We start from the raw sequence: 12496 nt of genomic DNA on the forward strand, positions 1-12496 counted from the left end.
ACAGTTCTTCCAACGGCAAACGTCAAATTTCGATCTCAGAACGGTCGAGTTAATCACTTGAGGCTTGGCATCAAACTAACAGCAGCTCCAGATCGCATAATTGGAGTGAACCAGAAGAACGATATGCCTACCCATGGTCGAATGAATCTCACAATTCTACCAAACAAACAATTTCAAAGTTGAAGGTGTTGAAAAACATCACGGATCACGAGCATCCAAACACACAAATCGCAGCTACAGACCTACGAAAGGTCAGCAACTACAACTTAGCAGATCCAGCTTTCGACAAGCCCAACACATTTGATCTCCTGCTTGGACAATCCGTCTACACACACATTGTGATGTCAGAGAACGTCTAGGAAGAAACTGGGGAAAAAATATTGCAAAAATTTTAATGTTTTTCCAATCACCACTGAAAAGGCTTTAATATGTTTCATCACTCAACCCAGTCCGATGATTATTTGTGGTACCTGAATTTGCATGGAAAAACTAAAATAACCCGAATACAAAGTTTTCAATGGTCGGAAGAAAAACCAAATTGCATATAAGTTATGCATTTCGTTGGTAAAACGTGTATCTATTTTACTTCAATTACAATTAAACGTTCTCGTCCGAAGAGATCATCCGAAATCTAGAAAAATTCAGTTTGATGACAATGCAAACATAAAAGTAACATTAAGGAGGAGAATAAAAAGAGAAAGGATAAATCTTTCTCGCCAGCTAATCCGAAACTGAGAAAAAGAAAAACTAGATTTCAAAACCTCGCGGAATACATCAAGCATCAACCAAGTTAACTTATTAGTAATCAAATTTGAAAACAGATGCTTTTAAATTGCACAAACTGCCTGCTGCAAAGGTGCCGCCGAACAAAATTAGGACTACTAATAGACACTTGGGTTGGAAAAAAATCCAATGCAATCTCTGCCTGTGTAATTATTGAAATCAACAAGAACCTGACAAGTATCCATAACAGTAACTAACTTAATTGCAACCCCCTGTTTCTCGGTCATTATCTCCTTAGCTCTGACAGTGTCAAACGGGATCTCCAGGAGGCGCAGAGTAGGCTCCAACTTCGTGAAATTAGAGAGCTTTGCATTCGTGGAGCTAAAATTTCAAATGTATGGTACTCGGAGAGTTTGATTCTTTAAAATATCATTGAGTTGCTGCATAACTTTTCAGTTCCATAGTCACAATGCAACTTTTTAAACGCACCTGCTGTTCGAGAATTTCCCAAAGTCTTCCTGTAGTTCATACTTCCGCAGGAGCTCACCAATCAGATAACCACTGGAAAACTCTTTTGCCACTGAATCGGGATCTAAAATGAGCAAATGACTAATAGAAGTAAACGAATCGCTAGTTTTTTAAATTGATCTTACCAATGGTTCGAGATATCTTGACCTCGTTATTGAGCCAGTTGCATAAAATATCAGCCATATCTAATCTAAAACAGAAAACGCCAATCAGGGATTGATAACAAAGTCATTTTCTTAGGCCATACAAATAATTGAAGTTAGCCTTGTCAACCAATCAACTATCAATGAATTGCAATTGATTTTTTAATGATAAAAAGGAGATGATTAGACTAAGAGCAATAATGGTGCAATTGATATGTCTAGAAACAACTTTTCTTGACAGGTCAAAAGTATAATTATGTTCATCTGTTACGTTAAAATTGTAAATTAAACAAACGTTTTCGCACAATTTTAGTGCATCTTCAGGTTTAATAATCTAACTAATATGTACAGAATGATCAAAAATCATAAAAAGTGTCAAACACATTATTCATTAAAGTAATATATCAAATTGTTACAAAATTTCTCTTATGCAATCAAATTTTAAATATCCCGCCAAATTTATTTATGTTCATCTGTTAACTCTTTTTGTCCCACAACCTACAATCTAATTTAAGGAAAAGTTGTAATTCCACATTTAGTGGCAACAAGTGATGACTGAGGTCAAAATATCCCTAGACGGCAGAGCTGAAAACTCGTTTAGGCTGAAAAGTCGATAATTGGCCAATCAATTGACCCAAAATGTACCTGCTAGCGGTCATTTACAAGTTGCAATCGACCCTTTGAATTCTCGACAAAAGCTTCCTGACGCCGTTTGCGCTTACGGATTCAGCACTATTTCAAACCGATTTTTTTTCCTGATAACAAGAAACTCTTTGCAATTCAAACTAAAATCAGGGCTTTAAATTGATATATCACTCAAACCCACAACAGAAAATATTATTTTTCAAAAACTGTCCACTGCTGCCCTTTTAGCGCTTTTCTATGAAGCATTGTTTCGACCAGGAAAGGGCAAGAAACTGTTCATTAGTGTTTTAGTTGCTTTTAAAACTTTTTTGCAAACAGCTTTCAGCAATTTGGAGCAAAAAATCATGTACAAAAAAACGTCCGATTGTTGATTTAGAAAATCACGGCGTTGCTGTGCCATACTTTTGAGCATTTGAGACTCAATCTGAAAACGTTATATCTGGCTCATTGTGAGACACTTCATCGCTGTCATCTAGTTAGTCTTTTTTAAAGGCTTTGATATCTCCTTGAATCACCATATTCGCTCATCTAAGAGTTCGTAAGCAGTTAAATCATTAATAAAAAAATCTGTTTAAAAAAGAGAAGAAACCATTGGCAAATTGAGATAAACAAAAACAAAAACATGAGCCGAAACTGATACTCAGATCTAACGCTTATATACCGACTCTAATTTATCCAGAACACTCAGAATTATCACTTTGTGTAAAACCTTTCAATTTTAAAACAAACTTTGCATGTCTGAATCACAACACTGGATAATTCGAAAAAAGATAATTTTGAATTTCATTTAATTTTATGCTTTTAAGTTCTGATTTCTACACTCTAACCTGAAAGAGCGTTTCTACGTTTCAACTTTTTCCGGGTGTAGGATTTTTGCCCCCCAGCATTCGTCAAACTTAGTGCATGAAACAACAAGCAATTGACGAAGCCTTAGCAGGCAAAAAGGCATAAGAAGCTGATAGAAACGGAGACAAGTTTCCGAAATGGGCAAAACTGTGACATTCGACCAGAATGTGTCAAAATGCAAGTTCGAATTCGGAATTTTGTTGATGCATCATACCGAGAAGATTGATGGTTCTGATCGATTAGAGTTTTTAATCGTTCTTTTTGACGAACTCGGAGGGGTGTATGTGCCAGTCGGTCATATTTGGAAGTTTGACCTTGAGAGAAGCAAAAAGCACTTAATTTTGGAGTGAAATTTAATTTTTCAAAATTTCGAATGAAACCTGTCATGCACGATTTTCTCGCGATAACTGAAAATCAGAAAAGAGAAGTCAGAACGATCGAGTGACAATCGCGGGAAAGTTGCTAGAAAAATCAGTGGGAAATTGCTATTCGCAATTTCAGTAGCAATAATAATCGAGAGTAGAGCTGTCCCATCTAAAACAGAGACGAGCGCATTCCCACGAACTGAATTGTTGTGATTGGAGTACTATTATTAACTGGACCAGAGTGAACCTTCGGTGGAAAGGTGGACAGCTAGAGTGTCCCAATGGTTCACGAGAACTTACAGTCTAGAGTAAAAACTTGTTCTTGTTATTGAAACTGACTAACATTAAACTCATTTTAGTTACTTTATTGATTCTTGAGTTGCTTACCGACTTATTTACTTCCTGGTTCTTGAGCGTGCTACAATGTGAGTACTAATTTAAATTTCTAGAGTGTGTTTTATAATTGTTATGTTGAGGTAAGGCGAGTTTTAGGTTGATCCATCTGAAATGGATCAAAGTTCCACTGTCTAATAAAAAGTAACTTAACGGATTGTTCCGACCCGGTTTTTAATGGCGTTCATGTATTTTGGGTATCTAGAAACCTAAGTATGGGGACGTTTCTAATTCTAGAGTGGGGGGATATTTTAGTAGTAGCCTTTAAGCTGTAACGGGTCGTAGTCTCATGTCACAAGCGAACCGAATTGGCTCCGACTGATTTGAGGTACAAAAACACAAGAGATAGTGTCCCTGACTCTTGAGCCAATGGTTATAGGGCCTATTTTTCTTAAGCCTCATGTGTGACTGCAGTAGACGAATGTTACAGTAAAAGTCGCCTACTTAAGTCACATGTGAGGTTAAAAAAAATAGGCCCTATAACCATTGGCTCAAGAGTCAGGGACACTAACTCTTGTGTTTTTCTACCTCAAACGGTCGGCGTCAATTCGGTTCACTTGCGACATGAGACTAAAACCTTTGTTACAGCTTAAAGGCCACTACTAAAATACCCCCACTCTAGAAAACAAGAACGTCCCCATACTTAGGTCTCAAAATAACCAAAACACGCGAACGCCGTTAAAAACAGGGTCGAAACAATCCCTATAGCTACTTTTTATTAGACAGTGGAACTTTGATCCATTTCAGATGGATCAACCTTGTGACATTCGACCAGAATGTACAAAAATGCAGTTTCGCAATCGAATTTTTATCGATCAGATAAAGAACATCTAACCAGGAAAATTGATGGTTTTAATGGATTAGCAGCGTTATTTGAACGATTAGACAAATCGGGAAGGGTTAGTTTTAACTGACATGCTAATTTTTAAAATTTCAATTTGGACATGAACGACACGTAACCTTTCTATTTTTCGCACACACAGAAACGGCGAAACAGAACAACAATAGTTGCAGTAAAAACAACTACGAGCAAACGACGACAGATTGAAACTGTATTTGGAATTTGTCGGAAACCATTCCGAGTTGTGACGATTGTGCCGCTACAATCGTTACAACGTAGAACCCGAGAAAAGGGAAGGGTGTTGGGACGGCGTGTCCAGCCTTCCGGAAAAAAATAGGAGTGGTATTTCCCCGGATTCCAGAAACCGGAGGGATCTCGGGCCCAAGACTGAAACTGTTATATATAAACTTTTAGCTTCTTGGTCATTTCCTGAGTTGAGTTTAAATAACATCCCGATTCATTTTCAGAGAAAGAGAAGCTAGGAGTGAGGGAAAGGGTTGATCCATTTTCGATGGAGATGATGATTTTTATCTACTGATTAAAAACAATCGTAATATAATAAATAGTAGTAGCCCTGATTTTAGGAGTGACCTAGTGGTCTGGGGATACTGAGACCTAGCCATGAGCTCACTTTTTTTGCATATAATTAAATTAACTTGAGCGTTCTGGTCGAAGCCGGAAAGCAGTAACGTTTTGTCGACCCGATGTTAGGAAAACCACTTAAAGAACTGGCTTTGCCAGAGACGGTGAAAAGCATGTAGAGCTCTGTTTAGACGCTAGCCAGTCGTTTTAGAACCTAGCTTTATTTTCCATCGATATGTACTTCCGGGCGAATTGTGACATTCGACCAGAATGTGAAAGATGCAATCTCTGCAGATTCGAATTTTTAGCAGCGACCCTTCCGGATTGGTGATTATTAAGAACTAAGAACGTTATTGGAACGATTGGCCAGACGGTGAGGGCTGGAATATTCTGGTATTTTAAAATTTCAAAAATTCGAATTATGACGTCATATTTCTGAGAAACGTCAGAAACGGCCATTTTGGCTAAAACAAGAAAAAAAAACAGAACAACATTAGCTGCGCTAACAACAACTACGAAATCGAGATTGGAAAACGACAACGAGTTACAGAGTAACAGAGAACACTCCGAGTTGCAACTATTGTGCCGCTACAATAATTGCAAGGCCGTTGCGAACAACGGTGAAGGGTGAAGGACGGCCTTCCGGATTAAGAAGAAATCAGGATTAACCAGCTTGATCCAGCAGATTTATCATTCCGGAGGGGTAAAGGAACTGAAACTTTTATCCTGTTACATAAACTTTTAGCTTCCTATCATGTCCTGACTTGAATTTAATTAACATCTAGATTAATTTTGATAAGAATGAGAAGCTAGGAGTTGGGGGAAAGGGTTGATCCATCTTCGATGGAGATGATGATTTTTATCTACTGAACAAAAACAATAGTAATATAATAAGTAGTAGCCCTGTTTTTAGGAGTGACCTCGTGGTCTGGGGATACTGAGACCCAGCCATGAGCTCACTATTTCTGCATGTAATCTAGTTAATTTAAGTGTTTTGACCGAAGCCGAAAGCAGTAACGTTTTTGTCGACCCGATGTTAGAAAGACCACCGAAAAGTACTGGCTTGGTAGAGACGGTGAAAAGCATGCAAAGCTCTGTTTAGACATTAGCCAGTCGTCTTAAGACTTAGTTTTGTCTTCCGTTGATATGTATCTTCCGGGCGAATGTTACATAGATGTTTTTATGGCGCTCCTGGGTGTTATTCTTTTTAACATCATGACCGGCAGAACCGTTAACGAGCACTCCGCGCCGAGCGGATGCTCACATTAACGCCCTTAATAGGCCTAAACCGCCGGGGCGGAAGGGTAGTTCGGAACGCGGAAGCCTTCCGGATTACCGTGAATAGCTTTTTAACTTAGTTAAGACCGAAAATTCACGAACCAGGAAGGGTGGGGGGATTCGCGGTCCCGTCATCTCCTGAATGGTTTGTGACCAAAAACACTTAAAGATATATATAAAACCAAACAAAAAGTAGTATAGTACCCAAGAAAAACAAAAAACATAAAAAAAAACCGAAAAAACCAAAAACAGTAATAAAGTAAAAAATCAGTAGAAATCATCCCCCCAGACAAGATGTGATCCGACCCTCCCGTTTGTTATTGATAGATATATTGTTGTTACAGGCATTTATATCAGTCAAGATTGTTACGATCAGTTTTGTAGCCCGTTTGTGAGGCTTGTACTGTAGGGTTATTTGAGCATTTAAGCACGTTAATGATAAATTGCGCCCAATCCGGAAGGGTCAGCTGATTTGCGCTCAATTCGGAGGGGTCTTGGGAGAAAACTGATCCGGCAAGCAGTACAAGGAGCAACAAGAAGGGGCTCAACGACAACAACAATCGACTGTTGGGTATCGTTAGCAAGTTTTGTATCCCTTTTGGTAAAAAAACTTAAGATAGTAATCTGTGGGGGGCTCGACAGTGCTGCACTGTAGTGACCCTTCACCGAACTGCGAATATCCGAGTTAAGCACCTTAATTCGGATATTAAACAAACCCGGAGGGGTATAGCATTACTAATATTATTAATTATATAGCCTATATTAATAGTCTTATATCGTTTTTCAGTCAAAAACAACGAAAACAGACCGGGGTCAAAATAGCGATATTTTGATCCCCCCACAAGTCGCGATTTTTGAGATATCGATAATTTTTGAAACGGAAAAAAGCGCTAAAGTAGTGTGTTACATCGTAATTGCACTACCATAATAGATAGAACCGGTTAAGTTTAGTTCGGAAGTGGTTGGAACTATTTTGGAACCAAAAAACCGAATTTTCGTAATTTTTGAGAAACCGAAACACTAAAAATTCAGAAAATTTTTTGAAATTTTTGAGTTAGAACAGTAAAAACAGTTGTTCGGACAACGTCCACTAGTGAATCTACAAGTTTTAAAACCCGCTAAACCCGGTTGCAGAGAAATCGAACTTAACGTGTTTGATTTGGTGGATTCATCAATCCGGAGGGGTACAGGTAGCATAGTTTTTTGCAAATATTTTCAACTAAAGCGTTTTAGATCGGGTTTTTTGCATTGAACTAGAAGAGTATGGGCCTTCTGAGCTCGGATCAATAATTTTTAGGTCGAAAGGACCTGATTTGCGGAAAAAGTTAGGCGGAACCTATAAATGAGAAAAGTTTTTTGAGAAAAAAGACGTTTTGGTTAATAACTTTGGAACTACTGGGCATATCGAGTTGATCTTGGTACCAATAGATCAGAAATTAGCTGAGCTTACTGATAGGGACAAAAGTTTTTCGGAGAAGTAAGCGTGAAAATTTTTTGAGATTGTTTTTAGCAAATTCCTCAATTTGGAAGGGTACACCCTTCACGTTTTACAAAATTTTTTTAGAAAAGCCCTTATACCCCTAACAAGAGGTAATAGCGGTTGAATAAAGTAACTTTAGGCTGTTCTAGACAAAAAGGGAAGGCTAAAGGCACAGCAAAAGCTTAAGCGAGCCGAAGTTAGGCGAGCGATAAGACCCTTCACCGTTAGTGTGAATTGTCAAATAAGAGGCTTAACTTCAATCCGGAAGGGTCTAGGAAAGTAGTGCATACCCTTCCTAGTTAATTGAAAGAGCAAAATTGCATCGGAGAACGTATCCGGAGGGTTAAAGGTTGAAAGTAAGAAATCTCCGAAAAGCTACTTTTACAAAACCGGAGGGTTCCCAATCCGGAGGGGTCAAAAATTTTTTTTCAAGTTAGGAGGGTTCCGAATCCGGAGGGGTCTTATAGTTGCTAATTCGGAGGGGTCCAAATCCGGAGGGGTCTTATATTAACTAACTCAGAGGGGTCCCAATCCGGAGGGGTCTAGATTCTGCCAGTCCGGAGGGGTCCTATTTGTGCCAATCCGGAGGGGTATTATTTTATTAAAGGACTTAGGTAGACGAAAGAAAGACTAAAAAGTGAGAATTATTAGGTTATTAGCACACAGGCTAGCTATCAGTGACTGCACTGGTAACTTGCCTTTCAATAAGAACCAGGCCAAAACAAAACAGGTCCGAACTCGGATATTCGCGACACTAAGTCTAAATTAAAAAGAGCGTGATTCATTGGTGTGGATTGTAACATAATACGTTTTTGGGAAAAGTGACTGCCCTGAGGATTTTAGTAGGTCTAGCTCGGGCAGTCCGAAGGCAGATAGGTAACACAGTACTCGGTGGGTGCAGAAGACGCCCACTTGAGAAAATTACTGCCTTCAAAGTTTTGTCTGTTTGGTGCAGCACCGAGCAGGGAAAGCTTTTTCTTTAAAAGACAAGTTCGACTATTGTACTGCGACCGACTAAGAGTACATTACACATAAGTTTTTTTTGTAGAGGTATTCATAGTCTGACATTAAATATATATATTTTGTTTTTTGATTTTAAATCAACATAAACTGAGCTTGATTGGGTAGTGAGTACACTATCTTTTAAATTAACTGATAACATCATATTGTGCTAGTTTTCAAATCTTACCACCTATAATCGGTTAGTGTGGATAAATTTCATACAAACTGTACTCTGATAACATACAGGGATTCGTGGTCACTATTTAATAGAATCTTGTGAAAATTATTGTGTTGTGTCATTATTATTGTTAATAAAACTATAAGGTCTCTGGCAATCGAGTTAAGTATAGGCATTAAAAAGTGACAAATAGAGAATGAGTCTAGACAAGTCAAGGATACCAATACGAGGTAATAGCTCTAGGAAATTCATACCTGAAAAGCAAAGGAAAACGATGACCGATCCTTTTGTGGTTTGGATCAAGCGATCCCGGTCCGATAAAGGGGAGACGGTTTCAGGCAGAATGGTTGAAACGAGAAGTCAGAAGACCTCAGAAGAGCGGAAAGAACTGTTAGAAGTGGAGGTCAATACGGACCATACCATGAACGACCACCAGGAAGTAAATGGACTGGAAGGGAGAGGCAGAAGGCTGGCGAGTGAATCTACTCCGGTAGAACAAGGCCATGATTTTGCCACTTCCACCGGGACATTGGATCGAGAGGAGATGTTGGAACTGTCCGACATCTCGACTAAAATAGCGACAACTAGATGATCTCCGACAGACAACACTATGATGGCAGGAGGAACTGGGAAACAAACAACGTCATCATCATTCTCAGAAAGAATGAAGAACACCTTCGGAAACATCTTTCCATTCAGCATGGGAGGAGGAGCAGGAAACGACGGTGAATCCCAGGAGGAAGAGGATGAAGAGGAGCAAGGGGACTTTGGATCTCAAGTCAGCCTCAATAGTTCGATCCAGGAGAATGAGGCACACGTCGGAAGAGAGACTGGAACCATGGACAAATTTGGTGTAGTGACAACGATAAGCAAAGAGGCAAACACACCGGGCCAGTCAAAAGACTTCGCGATTAGGACAAGTTCAGAGCCACAAACTGGAGAGAGTAGAACCAGAGGGCTAGGCAACGCGTTAGCGGATCCTGAAATAGATAATGAAAAGACGTCGAGGCAGAGAGTTAAGGATAGGATCTCGACCAGCACGAAGCTACCTGGGACCGACAGGGTTACACCACCACTAGTCACGCCACTCGAGGATAACGGGGCAAAACTAGAGGAAGCCTTAAACAACATAGTGGACAGTTTAGGAGAACAAAACGAGCAGATGTCAATAAGGATGAGTGAACTAGAAAGGGCAGTCCACATTGAAAGAGAGAGTCTGCGGGAAGAAATAAACCGCAACAGACAAGAAGTTGACAGGAGCGAAAAACGCTTAAAAGAAAGAACGGACGAACATATGGCGAGGAACTTGTCGCGAATAAAAAGAGAGGCGGAACAGCGAGAGTTACGCTTAAGAGACGACATGGAGAAGTTAAGAATTCAACAAGAGCAGTCTCTTGGGACTCTTGACACAAAGATAGACGCGATGATGGAGAGGCGAACTCAGGCTATCATGGATAGGTTGGACGGGCTACTAAGCAGCAAGAGTGGACCAAAAGAAGGAGAACCGAACTCGGGAGGTCCCAGCAGGGAACCGAGGGTGAACTTCAATGAACATCAAAAGAGGAAGATGTACGGATCCACTAGAGGCAGGGGCAGTTCATCAGGCTATGCCACAAGGGGTAATGGAGCATGGGGCCCGAGCAGTAGAGCAAGTTCAACGGGGAACAGACAAACCTCTAACGAACGACCAACGCAAGGCACACATGCGACTGGGAGAAGTGATTCCGGCAACAGGGGGCGTGCGAGCCCGAGGAGGAGTCATGTAGGTCAAGAGGAAAACACTCACGGCGATTCGGATTGCAGGGATGCACCTCATACAGAGCCTTCGACGAGGTGTGAGGACACTCAAGCAGGACACTCAAGGGATGCTACAGCAATGGCCACAGCATTTGAACCCCTAAACAGGTCTTTGGAGACATTCCTGACAAGGTTATCAAGAACCAATGAACGCAGTGAGAAGTCCAGAAGAGTCTTTAAGAAACCAAGATGCTACAAAGACGAATCTGATGGCTGTATTGATACCTGGATAGAGGTAATGAAGCTGCATTTCGAGGAAGAGGACTTGTCGGAGAGACAGGAATGCAGTGCGCTCACCAGCAATTTAGAAGGGACAGCCCTGAACTGTGTCATGGCCAAGAAGCAATATCAACGTGACACTGCTGAGAAAATATTCGAGATCTTGTTAAACCGTTTTGGATCAGGGGTGCAGGGGCACCAGGCGATGATGCGAATCGAGAAACGGAGGCAACGAGAGGGTGAAACGATAGACAAGTTTCTCGATGATTTGGAAATGCTGAGGAGACGCAGCCAACCGGACGAGTCAAACCGAAGGATGAACTTGGCCGTAGCCTCGAAATTTATCGATGGTGTGAAGAATGATGAACTTCGTACGATGCTAGCAACGCATTACACACCACTATCAACCAATGCGCCAACACCGGAGGAGTTGAGGCTCAAATCAAAAGAGTATCTTTTGTTGAAACCTCCTTCGAGATCTGGATATTACAAGATTAATTATGGCAATTTTAACAACGGACCAGCGAACCAAGGGAACAATTGGTACAAACCGAGGGATGATATGGACAAGAGACGCTCTTGTGCTAATTGCAGTTCAACGGACCATCATGTGTCAGCATGCCCAGCTTACAAACAAGGCATGAAAGCAATAGGCTTTAGCCTCGAGGACGAAGATGCGTCAGAGTTGGACCATGAGGATTTCGTGAGAGGAGTAATTGCAAAATTCGGCCCGAGGTGTTTCTTTCGCAACTTGGAAGGTCATTTTAAATCAGATTGTCCGCAATTCTGGGATGCAGTGGCAGACATTAAGCATCCAAGACATGAAGAAGCTTTGTCAGGAGTAAAAGCCAGCAAGGCTCGACTTTTGGGTGAAGCAGAAGCACGCAGAAAGGATAAACCTCAAGAGCTGGCGGCTAAGAAAATGCAAGCGGTAATAGAGGAGACACGTGAGCCGGAACCAGCAACCGCGGCTCACGACTTCAAGATCGATTATAAGGCAGCCGCGAGGGATGCTCTAAATAGAGTGCAGCAGGAACTAGTGACGAAAGAGATCGAACAAAAAGTGAAACTTGAACTGGAAAATCAGAAACTTCAGGAGCAACTGAATACCTTCGAAGCAACGGAGTTCAAAGAAACGAAAGCACCAAGCAGTTTGAGCATGAAACTTAATGTGATCTCCGGTCAGAGGTTCGGCATGGTGCCGCAAGGAAGCAAGATACAGTCGATAATCTCAGTGGCTGGACACCAGGTAATAAGAAATCTGAGTGGACCATCCGAGTTCACTTTGATGCATTTGGACACATATGCAGATTATCTGAGGCAGGTGGAACCACGCACCGAGTCGAGAGCCGTGCGAGCACTACTAACGACGGGTGGCCCTCGCGTGAAGAAACTTCATGGACGCTACCTAGAGGTCTATGGGCCGTATCAAGTGATGCTGAACGTGGATGGAATCAGTATCTACACCAGGACTTA

At 41.0% G+C, this 12496-nt stretch overlaps 2 protein-coding genes across 11 annotated transcripts in view; one reads left to right on the forward strand and one right to left on the reverse strand.

Moving 5' to 3' along the window:
• LOC134847973 (voltage-dependent anion-selective channel protein 2-like) overlaps positions 1-12496 on the forward strand; it is a 342992-nt gene that overhangs the window by 175829 nt on the left and 154667 nt on the right. The window lies entirely within an intron of this gene.
• Positions 1-12496, reverse strand: part of LOC134847966 (sperm flagellar protein 2-like) — a 584566-nt gene that overhangs the window by 106036 nt on the left and 466034 nt on the right. For all 9 annotated transcript variants that reach the window (XM_063865271.1, XM_063865272.1, XM_063865276.1 and 6 more), the window contains exons 2-4: positions 1377-1444; positions 1213-1315; positions 982-1104 (exon numbers count right to left, since the gene is read on the reverse strand). In XM_063865271.1, the coding sequence (XP_063721341.1) occupies positions 982-1104; positions 1213-1315; positions 1377-1434 (284 nt within the window). In that variant the 5' untranslated portion in view covers positions 1435-1444. The remainder of the gene's footprint in view (positions 1-981; positions 1105-1212; positions 1316-1376; positions 1445-12496) is intronic.

This window comes from Symsagittifera roscoffensis, chromosome 6 (assembly GCF_963678635.1).
Source record: "Symsagittifera roscoffensis chromosome 6, txSymRosc1.1, whole genome shotgun sequence".
Lineage (NCBI taxonomy): Eukaryota > Metazoa > Xenacoelomorpha > Acoela > Convolutidae > Symsagittifera > Symsagittifera roscoffensis.